Source organism: Haliotis rubra, unplaced genomic scaffold (assembly GCF_003918875.1).
Source record: "Haliotis rubra isolate DU_JTF1 unplaced genomic scaffold, ASM391887v1 Scf1320, whole genome shotgun sequence".
Taxonomy (NCBI): Eukaryota; Metazoa; Mollusca; class Gastropoda; order Lepetellida; family Haliotidae; genus Haliotis; species Haliotis rubra.
In genome coordinates this window covers 148,243-169,141 of record NW_025765249.1, presented here as the reverse complement: position 1 = coordinate 169,141, position 20,899 = coordinate 148,243, and the positions used below count along the sequence as shown (strand labels likewise).

The window sequence follows — 20,899 nt, the reverse complement described above, 5'->3', positions numbered from 1 at the left end:
AAGCAGTTGCAATATCAACAAAGTAGTCAATGCTTGATTTAACGTTTTGGAAAATAATTTGGTCTTTGACTGGCAGGTAATCTAAGTAGATATCGACTTTACTTACAAAAACATACAAATATACATAAAAAACACAAAGAACATTAAAAAATGTATCTGGATTTCCTGTGGAGAAATTTGAGTTACAAATATATATAAAACATTATTTCTCGAATTTGTTAACAAAGAATGATCATGATATTCCACGACATGACAGAACAATGGAGGTGTAAGCTCCTTAAGTGCTGAATATGGACATAATATGAAGTACAAAACAGTATATACTTATCATCTGAACGACCAAAGTGTATAGGCATTGTGGAATTTCAACATCTAGTAGTCGTAAAATAAAAATAGATATCTATAGATGATATTTAGAAAGTCATTTCACTTGTAAAAGTCATTTCATCTAAACATAGAAAACTTAAATAGAGGGTACATTTGAAAAGAGAGTTTTTGTGAGAAAATTCAGCACTTCGGTTAATGTGAAACAAAATGAGATGAGCGTCATGGAATGAAACCGAAATGAAAGAACAGGCAAACTAAATACAAGGAGCAGCCGAGTAGCGGGCGGCCATGCAATAGCGAGGGACTTCTTCAGATGAAATAATACAGAGACCGACAGAAACCCAAACAATAGAACAAAGAGAGAAAGATTCAAAAGTGTATGTTGAGAAATAGCAAAGTACCAGAAGATGTCAGAAACTAAGGGTATTTCAGATTCGAGAAGGAGTTAAAGAAACGGGAACAGAAGGAAAAGGGAATATATTTTCATATTCCATGTTTGAGAATATGGCGAGAGATTGTCCACGCCTTAAGGTTAGGGGGTAGAGAAAAATACATATATACACAAATACATATACTTACGTTTGTTGTAGTTTTGTTGCTTGATGCAGAGGTCATTATCAACAGGAAACTTGTCGCATCGTAGCATTTCCGGCCAGTCGAACTTATAGTACTTCATTCTTACCAGGCATGCGTTTTTGACACTTTCACACAATGACCTACAGGGCCAAATTGTTCTTTCCAGGCACACGGGGGAAAACAGCGAACACAGGAACAGCTTAACATCCGGGTGGCAATGAATACCAAGAAGAGGTACCCAGGACCTAGATTGTTGGGTCACTTCGTTGAGGGTATCGTGGTCCAAGAGGTTTGGCAATCTCATACGTTTGTAGCCTATGTCTTGGCAAAGGGTTAGATTTGTGGGAATATCAATGCACTTTGGGGTGACCCCGATCCACTTTGGTGTCCAGTCTCGCGGGTAGTCCCCGTGAATGATGTAGCCATCGTTGTTGTATTCATCTCTGTAGTAGTTGTAGTCGTATTCCGACGCCGAGGCTAACGAAGCCAGGCAGACAAACACACTCAACCAAGCTTGGGGTTCCATCTCCATGGTGTGGTATCACTGTACACTTTCACAGTTACTCTTCCAGTGCCGTAGGTTAGCGGTTAGCGTCTAGTTGGATATAACAACGGCTTTTGAATACGTTAACGGCCATAAGAGGCCCCTACACCTCCAGTAGAAGTCAGGGTGCCTGGCACGATGCACGATACCTCCTACACTCCACTTGTAGCTCCCCTCGACTCGAGACACAAGCACAATCCGAGCCCACCCGAATTGCTTAACAAATTATGACACGATAAGAGCGGCCTCCGTCCAATTATCGGAGTGGTCTACACAGCAAGGTCCCAGCACATGTGTTGTCACTTGGTCGTAATTGCAGGGTAGCAAGATGGGTCACTCTGAGTACTTTGGTGCAGTCCCTTCACACGTGTCGACTGAAAGACGTTATGCATAACATGTAGGGCTACACCATCCCGAGCCTCCGGATGCGACGGTCAGTGGTTCGCGTTTGTTGTAACTATTGTCAAGTCTAGCTAGACACAAACACAGGAATGATGAGACTTCCACAGTTCATTATTTGTCAGGATCCACAGAAAGGGAGCTCTGCCATGGCTAGGTAGCGAGTCCTACTCCATGCGAGTTTCCGTCGTCGTCTGAAACTCCAAACTACTCGTGTAGCCGTCTGCTTCCACGGAGACCCTTCCACTCAAATCCACTCCACAGACACTGCAATTCAAACCAATTCAATTAATTCAAGATTTAAATTGAAGACTCACACAAAATATGCGGCTTTTTAAAAGACGACATATGAAATTACCATGTACAAAGCGTGGAAGATGAGAAAATAAAACAGCTATTGAATGTATCCTGTGTCTAGTGACAAGGCTGTCGCCGGCCGAGACAGTACCTCTGACACACTGACAAGATAGTGTTCGATGCTATATACACTACACTCTTACCCATACCCAAAACACACCACGTCTATTTCAGACAAACACACCCACAAAGGTCCACAGGCCTGTCACTCAAGCTTGTCTGGATTGGTTTACCAGGACCCCTCAAGTGCCACTCATTCGCCGCCCCGCCTCTCATCGAGGACTGAGCTTTTACAAAGGTAGGGATCACTATCCGAGGTATTTGAATGCGGATTTCCAACTGACAGTCTCCAAATCCCTTCATTCGAGTGGGCGGCGAAAGATTAGAAAAATAACGAGCATCATTTAACGCTAGACACATGGATGGCTGCCGGGGCTTACCGTCGGTAGGTGACATACCAGCGGGTTCCAGTGAGGCAGACGATACACTACTGGGGTTACCCTGTCTGTGGATTTGCAATATACCACTGTCAGAGATTACAGGCATACGGACATGAGAGAACGAATTTGTCTGCTTTGCGAGAAGACTGCGGCGGAAGACGCTCTGGCGTGCTCCTATCAATAACCCCGACTTATGCACAAACACAATCGTTAGACTTATGTATCCTGACGAAAAGAGTTCATAGGGAGAGCTGAAGACTCCCGGCAAAACGTTGTAGTAAAATCATACACATCTGAAACATTCGGTTTACATTACAGGGAAAAGTTGCATGTTTAATTACACACCGATATATACATACGGTTCTCTGGTAAATATAAACTATAACACCCTTTCCACTACCATAGACCACTATATATGTTCTCCGGTAAATATAAACGATAAAACCCTTTCCACAACCATAGACCACTATATATATTTTCTGGTAGATATAAACGATAAAACCCTTTCCACAACCACAGACCACTATATACGTTCTCCGGTACATATAAACGATAAAACCCTTTCCACAACCACAGACCACTATAGATGTTCTCCGGTAAATATAAAAGATAAAACCCTTTCCACAACCATAGACCACTATAGATGTTCTCCGGTACATATAAACGATAAAACCCTTTCCATAACAAATACCACACCGACCACTATATTGTCTTCTCCGGTAAATATCTATCCAACTTCTAAAATGCCTTTCCACAACCACTAGACCACTATAGATGTTCTCCGGTAAATATAAACGATAAGACCCTTTCCACACCATAGACCACTATATATATTCTCCGGTAAATATATACGATAAAACCCTTTCCACATCCGTAAGAAATTTATCAAACGATACGTTGGGGAAATGGTCAACAGTCCGCTAGTATTAAGTTATCAGATGTTGTTACATACGCTTTTAGATATTTGATAGTCTCGTTCACTTGATGATAATGATAATGGGGATTTGTAGTGACTTAATGATAATGATAATGGGATTTTGTAGAGCGCCAAATCCATCCGTAATCGTTCTCAAAACGCTGCCATTATTACGCCGGTCAATGGTTAGTGGACTATACAACCAATTTGTAACCATCTCTTCCTACCGGGTACCCATTTATATGCCTCAGGTCACACCACGTGCTACATGTGCCTATCAATCTGCTATTGTCAGTGTTATCGTATCGTTTTGATAACGTGTAGATCATCTGTGCTATACTGTGAAATATATTGTTTGTGTAAGTATGTAAGAGTTATTACGATCAGCGAGTGAATGTATGACGGCGGGGTGTAAATGTAACTATGTAATCGTACCTACTGACTGTCTGTAACCGTAGCACAAAGACAACCTGTGTTGAACAGAACCCCGTTGCACAAAAGTACCTCAGTGCTATAGCTGAAACAATTGCGATGCCACGTAAAACTTAAATCAAATCAACTCAACTCAGATAAGGTGATAGTAACTCCCATACTTTAGCCATATGTGACCAGGGAAGGTAACTCTGTACATTCAATTTGTCATTCACCGAATAGAATATAGATAAGTTGAAAAGCTGCATGTTTTGAGAAAAGCTGAAACTGTTATTCGTGAATAAATACTTTCGACTGAAATGTAAATATTTCAAACATAAATGCGGATGTGGTTAGAGGTAATTATCCTGATGGAAACAAATATGGAAACATGTGTATGGGAATGAGTATTTATTCTTTTCCCGGTTTCTTTGGATCTTGCGGAGGGGAATGCTGATAGAAATCTGGGAATCACTACCATCAGTATAGTTCCCTGTTGCGCAAATGCTGCTTCTCAGTGTTGTACGTCTTCATATACGACATTGACCGTGGAGTAGCCTAGTGGTTAAAGCGTTCGTACGACACGCCGAAAACCCGTGTTCGATTCCCCACATGAGTAAAATGTGCCCGAGTTATTGCGGAAATATTGTTAAAAGCGTCGTAAAATCCAACTCACTCACTCACTCACGGCAACTGATGCTCTCCATACACAACACAGAAATTATACGCAGCATCCAGATGCTCTTACTCGATCATCTCATATGTGTTTGGGATGGCCAGGAATCCCAAGGTATGAACCCTATTACACGAGACAAAGGGAAATCTCTTAAGCCTGTCAAAAGGGGAAATTGCAGCGTTGTGTACAATTACAGGTGAGATTCAACGCTTGACAGAGACGTTTGTGCCTGAGGCTTCTGAACCCACGTGAACTGCACCTCGTGACCTTTAGCACGTAACAAGTACCTGCCAACCATATTATGAACAGTTAGTTTAGCAGGGTAGGAACGCGGTGTGTATGGGAAGGGTTTGTGGTATATAGACCATCGCGGAGTATGCCACGCAGGGGGACAGAAAACTCACAGATCTGGCGTGTACTGGTGTCAGTGACACACACATGTCTCGTGGGAGCACGTACTACATATATCTAGGGCTTGTACAGGCGTAGATGTTTGTATGGGGTTCGTTAACACGTGGACACATGTAACAGGTAGACTTTATGTGTGGGAACACAGGTAACATGTACATATAACTTGTACGGAAACAGGTAACATGTACATATAACTTGTACGGAAACAGGTGGCACGATATAGAGATTCAAGGTAGCATGTAAATAGGACTTGTGCGAAGACAGGTAACACGTAAGATGTGCTTTGTGCTAACACAAATAACACTTAGATATGACGTGTACGAACACACGTAACACCTTGATATGACTTGTCGAACACAGGTAACACGTAGATATGACTTGGTCGAACACAGGTAACACTTAGATATGATTTGGTCGAACACAAGTAACACTTAGATATGACTTGGTCGAACACAGGTAACAAGTAGATATGTCTTGTACAGGTAACACGTAGATATGACTTGTACAGGTAACAGGTAGATATGTCTTGTACAGGTAACAAGTAGATATGACTTGTACAGGTAACACGTAGATATGACTTGCGCTGACAGATGTAACACGTACATATGACTTGTACAGGTAACACGTAGATATGACTTGTACAGGTAACACAGGTAACACGTAGATATGACTTGTACAGGTAACACGTAGATATGACTTGTACAGGTAACAAGTAGATATGACTTGTACAGGTAACACGTAGATATGACTTGTAAGGTAACACAGGTAACACGTAGATATGACTTGTACAGGTAACACAGGTAACACGTAGATATGACTTGTACAGGTAACACGTAGATATGACTTGTACAGGTAACAGGTAGATATGTCTTGTACAGGTAACAAGTAAATATGACTTGTACTGGTAACACGTAGATATGACTTGCGCTAACAGATGTAACACGTAGATATGACTTGTACAGGTAACACGTAGATATGACTTGTACTGGTAACACGTAGATATGACTTGTACAGGTAACACGTAGATATGACTTGTACAGGTAACACAGGTAACACGTAGATATGACTTGTACAGGTAACACGTAGATATGACTTGTACAGGTAACACGTAGATATGACTTGTACAGGTAACACGTAGATATGACTTGTACAGGTAACACGTAGATATGACTTGTACAGGTAACACGTAGATATGACTTGTACAGGTAACACAGGTAACACGTAGATATGACTTGTACAGGTAACACGTAGATATGACTTGTTCAGGTAACACAGGTAACACGTAGATATGACTTGTACAGGTAACACGTTGATACTACTTGTACAGGTAACACGTAGATATGACTTGTGCGAACACAGGTAACAAGTAGATATGACTTGTACGAACACAGGTAACACGTATCAACACTTACATATGACACCTGTTCTTGGCTTGTTAGGATACAGGTAACATCAACATAAGGGGTTTCCATATATATGGACAATGGTTAAATCTATATGACTAGTGCGGGTACCGGCTATACGTCGATTTGTAGGGCACCAGTAACACCTATATAAGACTTTTTCGGGCACCTGTAACATGTAAATAAGACCTGTAAGTACACAGGTAACACCTACAATAAACAGACACAGATAAGACTTAGACATGATTTGTACGGACGAAAGGAAGACTGAGCTATGAATTTTACGGGCACATCAATAAATGACCAATAAAATTGCAGTCTACATGTTGTTCAAATATAGCCGTCTTTTATTGCAAACACGCCATAAAGGTTGTTGATGGCATTTACACTGATACACATAATGGGTGAAAATGTTTGGATGTCAGCTCCGTAATATGAGTGAGTAAGTGAGTTTAGTTTTACGCCGCAATCAGCAATATTCCAGCTATATGGCGTCGGTCTGTAAATAATTGAATCTGGACCAGACAATCCAGTGATCAACAGCATGAGCATCGAACTGCGCAATTGGGAACCGATGACATGTGTCAACCAGGCCAGCGAGCCTGACCACCCGATCCCGTTAGTCGCCTCTTTCTGAAGATCAATATTCTAACCCTGACCGTCACGGGTATTCTGTAATATGAGGGACACGACGTTTCGAAGTCTTACTCCTTCATCTGGTTCTTATGTCACCTGATGTGGAAAAAGGTTTATGTCGAAACAGTTTTATGTCGAAAAAGGTTAGGATAGACGAACTGAATGTGGATCCTCCAGCTAAAATGTTAAATAAAAGTACAGAAATATTTATTGCAAAGTATATTGACAGTGCAGATCAGAACATTAGTCATAAAATGACCCAAACATTGCCTGGAGAACATGGTTTGTGCGTTGTTGTAAATTTATTGAAGAAAAAAGAGTCTTTATCATGATGTCGCAAGATGTGCAAAAAGTGACCGCAAATCAAGTAATGTCAAAACAGGAAAATATGTATTTCTTTAAATATATAATCTGAGGACAATTTCGTTCAAGATGTAGTTTCAAGGAGGTAGGTGTGACGAGCAGTCGATCTGGGCCGATATAATACGTCTTTCATTGGAATCGTCACCGTGACGTCGTTGTCAATTACACGCTTAAGTTACCATATTACGGTGTCACTCAGGGTATATTATTAATCACTTGAGCATAAAATTCAAATTGTTGTATTTAAAAACATTATGTGACCCTGTACCATTCTCCGTGTTTATGTGAGACGGAGAAGGCTTTGCTATGTACATGTTTTCTTTAACAGAACTAGAAACATGAAAAGAAAGTTTGTGTACAGATGATTTCTGGCAGTAATTGCGTTGATATAGTATATAATTAGTTTTACTGTGTCTATTATCCTTGTCGACTGAAGGGTCCTTCCTATACAGACATATATCGCCATGATAGTCACTAAGACACATTTATTCACTGGGAGTTGAGAACTCAACAGTCTAAAAATAGTTCAGGCAAGATTTCCCCAGTTTCTATCAATCCAGTTTGTTGTTTATCCTTAATCGTTGAAACCTTTGTCCATTCTCTTATGAAAGTTCTAATTCAAAGCAATGACTCCGTTTTAAGTCCGTTATAAATGCCATGGTGCTAAACATAGATGTCCAATCAAAATACGCTTATGGGCGATGAAAGTTCTGTGCAAGATAATTTCACTTCCAATAGAGGGCGCAGGGAGTGTTACAGGGTGACTTCATGACTCCATATGTATTTATAGGTATATTAAGAACAGTGCATCCATACTGGATTTATAATACATCTTTTGTAACCTGTCTGAGGAAGGATTTTGGTGTAGGTGATTACATAACACGACATTTCTTTGAGAGGCATTTTAGAAGTTGTATAGATGAAGGACAACCAAGTTCTATGGATAGTCAACTTCTTTATTCAATGGGTGCGACGTTTCGGTGTGACTTGCTTGATAACGGTGTTAGTACCTACACCGAAACGTGACTTGCTTGATAACGGTGTTAGTACCTACACCGAAACGTGACTTGCTTGATAACGGTGTTAGTACCTACACCGAAACGTGACTTGCTTGATAACGGTGTTAGTACCTACACCGAAACGTGACTTGCTTGATAACGGTGTTAGTACCTACACCGAAACGTGACTTGCTTGATAACGGTGTTAGTACCTACACCGAAACGTGACTTGCTTGATAACGGTGTTAGTACCTACACCGAAACGTGACTTGCTTTGATAACGGTTTAGATAACGGTGCTAGTACCTACACCGAAACGTGACTTGCTTGATAACGGTGTTAGTACCTACACCGAAACGTGACTTGCTTGATAACGGTGTTAGTACCTACACCGAAATGTGACTTGCTTGATAACGGTGTTAGTACCTACACCGAAACGTGACTTGCTTGATAACGGTGTTAGTACCTACACCGAAACGTGACTTGCGTGATAACGGTGTTAGTACCTACACCGAAACGTCGCACCCATTGCAATAAAGAAGTTGACTACCCATAGAACTTGGTTGTCCTCCTTTACCACAAATTGTCAAAACATTATTTGCAACGGATTTAAAAATATATATATCACAAACCTGTCTACGAATACACTCTTAAAATGCGTCAAATTGAAGTAAGCAGCTGTATCTATATATAGACCTCACATCGTGATCTTTCATAAACATGTTCATATATATTTTACGTTGACGCGTAGCGTTATATTTTTACATTTTTCATTATATGAACATGTTTATGAATGTTAAAGAAAAGTACCAACGGTACTATTCAGAAGTGGTTATTTTTGAATTTGGTGCTATGACATTTTTTGTTTGTAAAAAATGATGTAATGAATACATGTTTTTAAAAAACTGATTTGGACTTTGTACTTAAAATGTTTATGAATGCAGACTAGATCCGTCACTGTATGGCTGGAGTAATGCCGATGTGACGTACAGCCCAACTCAACGCCACTATTCTGAAGTATCATATATAGATTTACTGATGACAGACATATGGCGCGCTATCCGAGTTTATGGTATGACGATAACGATGTGATGATGCCGGCTGTATGATTATTTCACACAGTTTGTCGGCTTATTTCATTCAGTCTCGCACTCCTGGGTATTCGTTATAGCGTGTTTCACCAATAGTTGAGTTGGGTTGGGTTTTACGTCACATCGGCCTTATTCCAGCTACATAGTGACAAGATCAAGTCTGAATTCATACATATTTTAAATACAAAGTCCAAAAGATTTTTTTATTATTATTCCACGAATATGGTGCGTATTCTTCCCTTCGAAGTGTAATTCAGTTAATCACTGCTGTTGTTTAACCTGCGGTTTTCCCAAAAGGTCCTTGTATTTCTTAAACATATTCAGTCTGATTTGAAAACCAAGGTCAACAAACACAACTCCTTCACGGGTCTTTAGAAAGGAATTTGTAAAAAATGTCCATTTTGTGTTTTGTGAATTTCCTACTCCAACAGTTCGTAATCTTTTAATCCCTATATTATTCTACTTATCATATTTGAGGAAACCGAGAAAGAATCCTTGAACAGGTATATGTGGACGGCCTGAAATTGCGACTGGACTAGATAGCGTTACACCCTGAGTTCCTTATCTTGAACATGCCACAACGTATTATTAAATCGTTAAAAGGATCGCTTGCTTTTGTAGCCACCACGGCCACATTAGTCGCCAGCAGCGCCCATGTGTACAACATGACCAGACGTCAGTCAGCCTAGACTAAGGCTTAGTCTCTGAATATATATAATTTTGATAGTAACAAACAAGCCCATTTATATTGAAAAGGAGCCCTAGGGAGACCAGAGAAATCTAGACTTGCTTTATTTAGGGCTTTAGCACTGCAGAGAGGGCTTGGCAGTAGGGAAATTAATGTGGTTCAGGGACTGTGAGACAGACTATAGCTGAGTCCACATGTCCTTAGGCGGTGTGTTTATTATGGAAGGAGTGAGGATAGTTTTATGCGGATTTTAGCAATATTCCAGCAATATCACGGCCGGGCAAACCAGAATTGGGCTTCATACATTGTACCCATGTGGGGAATCGAACCCGGGTCTTCGGTGTGACGCATTATGGGATAAGGGTGCAGAGGGTGTAATCTATTTTTTAAGTGGATGCTTCTTCCTTAACGGTACTGAAATGAAAAATCGGTACCCTATATGTTGACGTATGTATGAGTGAGTGAGTGGTACTCTTAAAGAGTGAGTGAGTGAGTTTAGTTTTACGCCGCACTCAGCAATATTCCAGCTATATGGCGTCGGTCTGTAAATAATCGAGTCTGGACCAGACAATCCAGTGATCAACAGCATGAGCATCGATCAAATCAATTGGGAACCGATGACATGTGTCAACCAAGCCAGCGAGCCTGACCACCCGATCCCGTTAGTCGCCTCTTACAACAATCATGGGTTACTGAAGGTTCATTCTAACCCGGACCTTCACGGGTTACTCTTAAAGAAGGTAGCTGGAGTGAGTGGGTGATTTGACGCCAAGGGTCTTCATTTCATTTCTCTTTTGCCACTGCCAACGTTGGTTATTGGCTACAACAAATTGATGTCATGACAAGTATATTATCCAACTCAATTTAGAAGATGTCGATGGGGTAGCCTAGTGGTTACGACGTCAACTCGCTATGACGAAGGTCCGGGTTCAATTCCCCACATGGGTACAAAAAAATGTGTGAAACCCATTCCCATTGTCACCAGCTGTGGTATTACTGGAATTTTGCTAAAAGCGGCGTAAAACCAAACTTACCCGCTCAGTTCAGAAATGCATAAATAAACAAGGCCTAACTTATTATATTATCTGTAATTAAGGTACTGGTATGTGGAACCAGGAATTTTCACGCAGTTACCTTTTTTACGCAACTTTTATGTAAATCGTATATTTGTCAGCATGGGTTGGAGACACTCAAAGTTTCTTATGATTGGCACACGCCGAAGGTCCAGTTTCAATTCCCACGTGGGTACAATGTGTGGAGCCAATTTCTGGCTTCCCCCACTGTGATATAGCTGGAGTATACCTGGTTATTATTGTTAATACACAAAAACATTAAGGGAAAACATGTAGTTCTTTGGGGTGTTTTTTGCAAATTGCACATCTTTAAAAATGACTAGTATGTTAGGAACATAAATTTCTTGGGGGCTTTAAGATAAATTCCTTTGTGACTTGGAACGAGCTTGTAGTGCTCATAAAGTGTAACAGACAAAACCAACCATGTGAAAAATATTGTTAATGCAAAAAGTGTTCCAGAATCGTTTGTGTTCGATTATGAGAAAACATGATCGATTGCTTGGTCGTTTAGTCACTACGACCAATCTTCGATTATTTCAATTAATCGGACCACCACTAATACATACAACCGAATAATGTATGAAAAGGATCAGATAAAACTGTCTGCTTTGTGAGCCACAGGCTAATGTCTGTAATAATGTAGAAGACTGGCCGGTTCTAACCACAATCAGTTCAGGAGTCTTGTATATGAATGTTGCTAGGATATAACTGATGATAGTGCGATGTAGTTCGACCTTAACAAGAACTATAGTCTGTCTCACAGTCCCTGAAACACATTATTTTCCCTAATGCATAGCCCACCGTGCAATGATAAAGCTTTTAATGAAGCAAGTCTAGATTTCCCAGGGTTCTGGTTTATCTCCCAACTCACTGGGGCTCCTTTTAATTTAAATGGGTTTATTTGTTACTATCAAAATTATATATATTCAGGGACTACGCGTTTGTCTACAAGAACTACGGCAATACTGGCTTGTACTCCAGACTTGTGGCTCTCGCAGCTGAAGGAGGCTGGCAAAAGCATCCGGGCTTCCCATCCATCATCCAGCCGAGTTGTGAATGACGGATGGGTCTGAGAAGCGTAGCGCGTCTGCGGATCTGTAATGGCTCATCGGCGCAAACCTACCCAATGTACAGATAGCTATCTACGCGATAAAGAAGCGAGGCGAGCGGTGCTTGAGTCACGATTCACACGTTTCGTAACACATATCACAGTTTTCTGTGATAATATGACATATACGTTTTGTGATCTGTGGCTAAATGACAGGGTAATTGTTTTCATAATATATATGTTTCACTACTTTAACACACACGCTACTAACACCCTACACTCAGGCTGAGTGAGTGAGTTTATTTTTACGCCGCTTTTAGTAATATTCCAGCAATATCACGGCGGGGGACACCAGAAATGGGCTCCACACATTGTACCCATGTGGGGAATCGAACCCGGGTCTTCCAGGTGACGAGTGAACGCTTTAACCATTAGGCTACCCCAACCTCGCAAACGCTACAACGAAATGTTGGTAAATATAAACTTTTGTATAAAGTAAGGTATCAAATGTTTTGCAGCCATGTTATTTAAGAATGTTATAGGGGCGGTGGGGTAGCCTAGTGGTTAAAGCGTTCTCTCATCACGCCGAATACCCGGGTTCGATTCCCCACATGGGCAAAATGTGTGAAGCCCATTTCGTGTGTCCCCCGCAGTCATATTGCTGGAATATTGCTAAAAGCGGCGTAAAACCAAAGTCACTCACTCACTCACTAAGAAGGTTATAAGTAATAAGAGTAATATCCCTGATGTGATAATAACCACCAGTACGTTGATCGATCAAACAGATCACAATCATCAATATATCGCAAAAGCTTCAACCATAAACACTTTGTTGAACTAACACGGAGCAAACAAAACAATAAGAGTAACACCGTCACAATTTATGAAATGAATCCTATCAGTGACGATCCATCGTTAAGTTGAGTGAGTGAGTTTAGTTCCACGCCGCGTTTAGCAATATTCCAGCAATATCACGGCGGGGGACCCCAGAAACGGGCTTCACACATTGTGGTCATGTGGGGAATCGAACCCGGTTCTTCAGCGTGACGAGCGAACGCCTTAACCTCTTAGCTACCCCACCACCCCATGCTCGTTTAGTTGATATTCCCGGTCAAGAATTGTACTAACAACATAGAGTCGACTTGCGACGTAGTGAAAAATGAATACTGCCGAGAAACGGCGTAAAACTAAAACTCACTCACTCTCCAATTGACGAAATTAGGACATGCTACATTTAGGGCTTAAGCATTGCAGAAAGGGTTGGGCGGATAGGAACCTAATCTGATTTGGGGTATGAGGGATGTTTATGATGGACACATAGTGATGGCATGTGCAACTCCATTCACTTTGTACATTGTTGTAAGAAATGCACTGAGACATTCGTGCAGTGGGTTCAGACAGTGCCGTCGGACTTTACGTATCGGCAACTTCCCTGGCTTGTTGTCAAATTCAGGTCTGATATGCTTATCCAGACACTTGCGACTTTTTGCTTTAAAACTACCATCCACTGCCAAGATTTGCCTTTGAAAAGAAAATCTTTATAGCATACGGACAAACACAGCCGCGGAAAATCGGGACTCCTTATTACTATTTCGTCTCAAACGGTTTTTTAAAATTCTCAACTCCCTCCTGAGATTTGACTGTAATCAACTGGTGTTGTGTTTTTACGAGGCTGCAAGAGCTCTCATCTGCCAATATGTCGTGATCTTAGTCTGATGCCTAATACAGTGCATATCCTTTAGCCTTTGGCTCATACCTTAACACTGCAGCACATCTATTCGATTTCCGAATGTAGATCACATCCTTATTGAACCCGTGAAGATTAGGGGTGGGTATTGCAAAGAATTTTCATATTGCGATATATTGCGATGCGAAAGCATATATTGCGATATGTATTGCAATATGTTGCAAGAAGTATTTTTAAACACAAAACTACTTATAATCGAGTTAATGCTTGATTTATAATGCATGAACACAACAAAATCACTATGCTTGATTAAGCTTTAATAAAACTTTTAATCATGACAAAATAATAATGTAAATAATATTTAGCACAAATGAAACAAGGAAATATTCGAAGATTTCCGAGTCTTACGAAGTTTTCCGAATGCAAGTCAAAATACCGGTTTTCGATCAGCGTATCGCAATACGTATCGTTTTCATGTCTGAACCGGTAAATACCGATAAACCGGTTATATTGCGCAGCCCTAGTGAAGATGCGGTCTGAACTGGTCTTCAGCAACCCATGCTTGTCGTACGAGGCACGAACGTGATCGGGTAGTGAGGCTCACTGACTTGGTCGGTGCATGTGATCGTATCCCGATTGAGCTGATCGATGATCATGATGCCTATCACTGTATTCTCTGGACTGGACTAATTTTTACATTGTCATAGTATGTTTTGGTTTGCAGTGTTATAGGATTAGATACGTCAGATAATTGTTCATATATTATAATAATTAGGTTTAAATTTGACATACGCCATAAGCAGTTAATAAGTGTAACATTCAGCTTGTGACGATGAGATGTTGAGCGGTGGGGTAGCCTAGCGGGTAAAGGGTTCGCTCGTCACGCCGAAAACCCGGGTTCGATTCCCCACATGGGTACACTGAGTTAAGCACACTTCTGTTATCCACTGCCGGGATGAAATATTGCTAAAAGCGGCATAAAACAACACTGATTCACTTGTGATAGGTCATTCTACTTCTATATACATTTGACACATAATGAGAATCGGTTGTGTATCGTTTACTGATTAAATGTACAGTGTTATCTTAATGTCAATACGAAGACTTGATCCTTACCTTTATCACTGGGTCATTGTTCATACCCTTACAAACAAGATCAAATAATAGTTTGTCAAGATTAGAATACTTGAGATAACTAAAAGATCTTGGAAGCGGCTGCAGCGAAACTGAGATTAACCAATGTGCGTGCAACTGATTAGTTTTGTTTGATTGTATCTCGTTCAAAGATTATACACGGTTAAGGAAAAGCACATTACGGTTCGACACTTATTATTTTGGGAGTGAAATCTTCACATCCGTCTTTCACTATTACGCTCATGTTACACAGAGTCTGAGTTCAGCGCTTACCGTTACAATAGCTAACAAAGTATAGGACTGTAAGGAGAGGTATTGCAAACAAGACAACGCATTCCGCAGGGTCAAGGTCACGAGGGGGGACAACCTGCAATAACTGCCGGTCAACCTCTGACATTGTCTCTTTGTCCGTGATATCTACCAGCGCAACGGTTTACCCAGTTTACATTTCTATAGCTTTATCAGCGCCATACACTCGTGTGTGTCACCAGGGGGCGGTGGGGTAGCCTAGTGGTTAAGGCGTTCGGTCGTCACGCCGAAGACCTAGGTTCGACTCCCCACATGGGTACAATGTGTGAAGCCCAATTCTGGTGTCCCCCGCCGTGATATTGCTGGAATATTGCTAAAAGCGGCGTAAAACTAAACTTATTCACTCGTGTGTATCACCAGTGGCAAATGTCAGAGGCCTGCACTACTTCGGGCTTTCCTCCCTCATCAAACAGACATGTCCTGATTAACGAGGATAAACCCAGCTCACTCACTCACTCTGCATACAGCAAGCTACAGACCACACGGGTGTCATTCTTAGATTCCATCAACACCAACTGCAAAATACATTTCATGGGGACATCCGATTACAGATGACATTATGGGTTAATACAGCTTTTTTGTCAACACACACGGTCCAGTTTTTTCCCATTAGGACAATTTGGCGGAGCATTTTTCTAAAGCGTGGGTGGTGGTGGTGGGGTAGCCTAGTGGTTAAAGCGTTTGCTCGTTACGCTGAAGACCTGGGTTTGTTTCCCAACATGGGTAAAATGCCAATTCCCGGTGTCCCTTGCCGTGATATTGCTGGAATATTGCTAAAAGCGGCGAACAAAACACTCACTCACTCTGCAGCGTGGCGAGAACCAATGGCATTATTTGCATTGCGTGTAAATGTAAAATGTACTGTGGTTTAGCGCAGTCATTCTGCAGCGGGAGTGTAATCTTATCGCTGTGGGTTCCCCGAGTGCGGGCTTGCACACAGCGTGTATGGGAGGCACGATAAAATTTCACCGACATTACACAGACTTTATGTCAAAAACAATCGCCCTCCACACCCCTTTTCATCAAATGCGGGCTTTTTACGTCATCTATAAGATTTCGGGGAGCACTCTATTGCTGTTAAAGTCGCACGTATCTGAACGCACAGTTGTCAACTGATTAAGCGACCCCAACCTGAGACCAAATCGTGCACAATGTCTGTAGGCGAACATTCGGACGACCACAAACGCCGAGTATCTCGGGAAGATGCATTGAGAAACATTCCTGTGTGGGGGTGAAGTGGGGATGCATGCAACACGGTGCGTGTGGGGAGATGTGTGTGGTTAAAGACCTACCATGCTGTACGGTCTGGTGCCCACGTCTGGATCTAGGTTTTAGAGTCAGGGCCAAGTATGAACGCGATACACCGAGAGAGTGAGTGAGTGTGTGTTTTTTGCGCCACTTTTAGCTATATTCCAGCAATATCACGGCGGGGAGACACCAGACATGGTCTTTCCATGGTGTTCCCATGTGGGGAATCCCTGGTCTTCGGCGTGACAAGCGAACACTTTAACCACTAGGCCACCCTACCCTAGAGACAATTGGGGTAATCGTTAGCTGTTTGATACATACACCATCAAAACTGACTTTACAGGCAAGGAAAATAGATTTAGTATAAATTATGTGACTCATATTAACATGAGCTAGTTCAGCTTTAGCTCAAATGAACGGGGATAGGAGTTGCGTGGCATTTGCGTTATGTCCAGAATTGTTCATGCAACCAAAACCTTTAATGGGATATGACCACGAGGTCGAGAAGGCAAAACCCTTTATCGGGTCTAAGTTCGAAGTCGAGTAAAACGCTTTATCAGATGTTAGTTTGAAGCTGAGCATTGTGATATTCTCAATACCTATTCATGTAAATGGTGACAATGTTATACTCTTAGTACCTGTTAGATGTAAATGGTGATATTATGATATTCGCAATAAATGTACGTGTAAATGGTAATACTGTGATATTCTCTACACCTGTTCATGTAAATAGTTTAACACGTCAGAAGTCCAGAAACTCTCCGCAATGTGGCCAGTTTCTGACAAAGGATTTCACAAAATCCAACATGCAGTTATCATGACTATATGCTAAGGATGAAAAACACCACGCCGTTTTGAAATAGTAAAGTTAAAAAAATTCGCCCATGGGTCAATGTTCGACAAGTGGCGATGTAATATAAATTTTGAGTTTTCGAGAGAAAAAATAATTTGCGACGCGCATGCACGCGTGTGTGTGGCTGGTCACATGAAGATTAAACACTGATTTTGAGGCGACGAGCCTGTACAGTAATGTGTAATACGAGAGTGTCGGTTGTCAGAAACAGCACGAATGAGACATTTGACAAGTCTCTGGGCCGCAATGGTCAAATCTGTCTGTCGAGTTTTATCCATTAATGTCTAACACCAGACAGTATAACAATAACTAAAAGTATCATTTTTCAACATCCATCCGTATAACGCTCTGCCCGCAAAGACACACAGGTAGTCCGTCTGTGTTAAAATCCTAAGGGGACTTCCCTATCAATCCCTAGGTTAATAGACAGGATATAAAGATGTAAAGACGTTCCTGATTTACAAAATCACCAACGGTCTTGCTGCACATCGGGTGTGTCACGCGCATTTTCGGAATTAAAGAATACTAAAGAAAACGAAAGAATATGTAACAGGAACAGAATTTATGTATAATGTTACTTTCATATTCAATACAGTTATTAACGATTATAATTGATTCATCTATATACAGTATATGCAATTTTATTCAGAAGTGAGTGAGTATAGTTTTACGCCGCTTTTAGCAATATTCCAGCAATATCACGGCGGGGAACACCATATATGGGCTTCACACAATGTACCCATGTGGGGAATCGAACCCGGGCCTTTGGTGTGACGAGCGGGCCTTTAACCATTAGGCTACCCCACCGCCGCTCTTATCCACAAGATGGCACCGTCGACGGTAGCCGTGAATAGATGCGCTTGCAAGGATTCGTCCTTCACTCATCTAAGATGAATTGTCGTCCCCCAGTTATACACAGACTCTCAACTACTAGTGTTTGAATGGGGAGTGGGAATATGGCTGTTCTGGGTGTAAACAGGTTGTCAACTGGAACAGCAATTGTTCATGTTCGTGGGATAGTAATTTCCACCGCGGGAACATCACGATACTCTCAATGAACAAATCTAGCTCTACGTAATGGGTGATTCGAGAATGCTGGCTGTATGAGAAAACATAAGTAAGACAATTCGGGAATCTTTGGTCCGCATTGGTCAGACATGTCTATGGAGCTGATAAGATTCAACGTATTGTATTTAATACCGTGTACCATAGTCACAAGATGTTAAAACATAAACAGTTCGCACGCTGTATGATATATCAACTTGACATTCTATTCTATTCACCATATGCGCCAGAGTGTATAAACAGAACATTAGTTGCATTCACAAGATGCTATATTCAAAGAGCTCTGTGTTACAATCACCGGACTCGACGCTTTGTTTTATGCTACATTAGTTAACACGACTCTAATGCTATATCAGACTCTGCTATATTTACAAGGCTCTTTGCTGTATTAACAATACTCTATGCTGCTATATTAGCATAGCTATATGCTATGGTGACAAGACTCTTTGCTATATTAACTAAACTCTTTCTATATTAACAATACTCTATGCTGCTATATTAGCATAACTCTATGCTATGGTGACAAGACTCTTTGCTGTATTAACTAAACTCTATGCTATATTAACAAGACACTGCTATATTATCAATTTTAAGACTCTATGCTATATCAACGATACTCAATATTCACAAAGTGTTAGCCTTTGCCGTTTGCTATTTACAAATTACGTATTCACAAGACGATGTCATATTCATAGAACTGTTGCCATATTAACAGTGTTTTTGCTATTCAAACTAAAAGCTGCTATTCAAACTAAAAACTGCCATTTTCTCCAGACTAAACTTGATTCACACAGCTGTTACCTACTTCAACTTGTAAATGCTGTATTCACGGGATTGTTTTCTAGATGTTTATTCCTAAAAATTCTGGACAACTCTAACGTAAATTGACTTATCTTACACATATTTGACATGGAGGGTATGTACAGGTAATATGTCGCATTCCTGGGGGTATAAATGATGGGGTTTAACCTCATAGGAATGACCTCAGTATTGGAGCAGGGTTTAAACATATTTATTTTCTGAGTTGAGTTGAGTTGGGCTTTACGTCACATCTGCATTATTCCAGCCATATAGTGAGGAGATCAAGTATGCATTCATAAGCATTTTTCTGAAACCTGGGTTGGTAAAAAGGCATTTTATGCTTATATGGATACTAGTTTTGGAGCATGAGGAATTATACGCCGCATTTGGCCGATATCAACAAGGAACGTTAAGCGTCTATGGACGAGGTACGACCAACAACGTACTAGTAGGCCATAACTAAACAACCCGATACAGGATTGTGAGGTGATACATTCACAGGACTGTATGTTGTATTCAGATTACTGTAGGACTATTAAATAATATAAAAGGGTTGTTTAAAAAGTTTATAATGTAGCAGTATCCGTTCACAGACTTCACCCTATCCCCATGGCAACATCGTGAAATAGTCACGATATGGCTGATGGGACTTTAAAGTTTTAACTTACTCAAAACTGTTCCATAATAGCTGTTACCGGTTACATATTAGTCGTATCATTCGTATATTATTCTCAGGTAAGATAATTACGATCACTGACACTATGACGATACAAAAACGTATTTCGCGGCTACGATTGACATGGGTTTTCAAGCACAGTAATCGGGTAAATGTGGAACATAAAACCTACCAAGTTAATCGTAATGAATCATACGAATATATGGATAACAGCTTTTTGTTTATTGCACAGAGTCTCGGTTTGGATTCTTACATCGTTATCACTTTTGATAACTTGATAACGGTGTAGGAATCCACACTGAAAGGTCACTCTGTGGAGTGAACCAGAAGTTGTTATCTGTAAAGCTGTATGCTTCAATATTGAATCGACAACTTCAAGAATGCCGAGAAAACAGTGAGGTTAGTCCTAGTATCGATATACGTATGTTTTCAGAATACAAGATCACCGATGAATTTTCAGAGTATTGGTGTTTAACAATGCGGACTCACTACCCGAATCATAGTGTTGGGTTTACCGTTTCCACTGATATCCAAGAAGATATCTATCTCAACAAGGACCAGACAACGAGGAGAGTTCTATGCATATACAACCTCTTTAATATAATATGAGCGACGTTTCGGTGTAGCTACTAACACCGTTATATTTGCTTGATAACGGTGTTACTAGCTACACCGAAACGTCTTATATTAAAGGAGTCGTATATCCATAGAACTCTCCTCGCTGTTCATCACACCAACTTCTAAATGTCACTCAAAGAAGTTAAGGCCAG

General features: G+C 40.9%; 1 protein-coding gene across 6 annotated transcripts in view; it reads right to left on the bottom strand.

Moving 5' to 3' along the window:
- LOC124267596 (secreted frizzled-related protein 1-like) overlaps positions 1-20,899 on the bottom strand; it is a 73,728-nt gene that overhangs the window by 24,346 nt on the left and 28,483 nt on the right. For 3 of the 6 annotated variants that reach the window (XM_046702554.1, XM_046702559.1, XM_046702560.1), the window contains exons 1-2: positions 2,205-2,327; positions 907-2,113 (exon numbers count right to left, since the gene is read on the bottom strand). In XM_046702554.1, coding sequence (XP_046558510.1) covers positions 907-1,435 — 529 coding nt within the window. In that variant the 5' untranslated portion in view covers positions 1,436-2,113; positions 2,205-2,327. Of the gene's footprint in view, positions 1-906; positions 2,114-2,204; positions 2,328-2,387; positions 2,403-20,899 lie in introns of those variants that run through there. The other 3 variants (XM_046702556.1, XM_046702557.1, XM_046702558.1) reach the window with 2 other exon arrangements.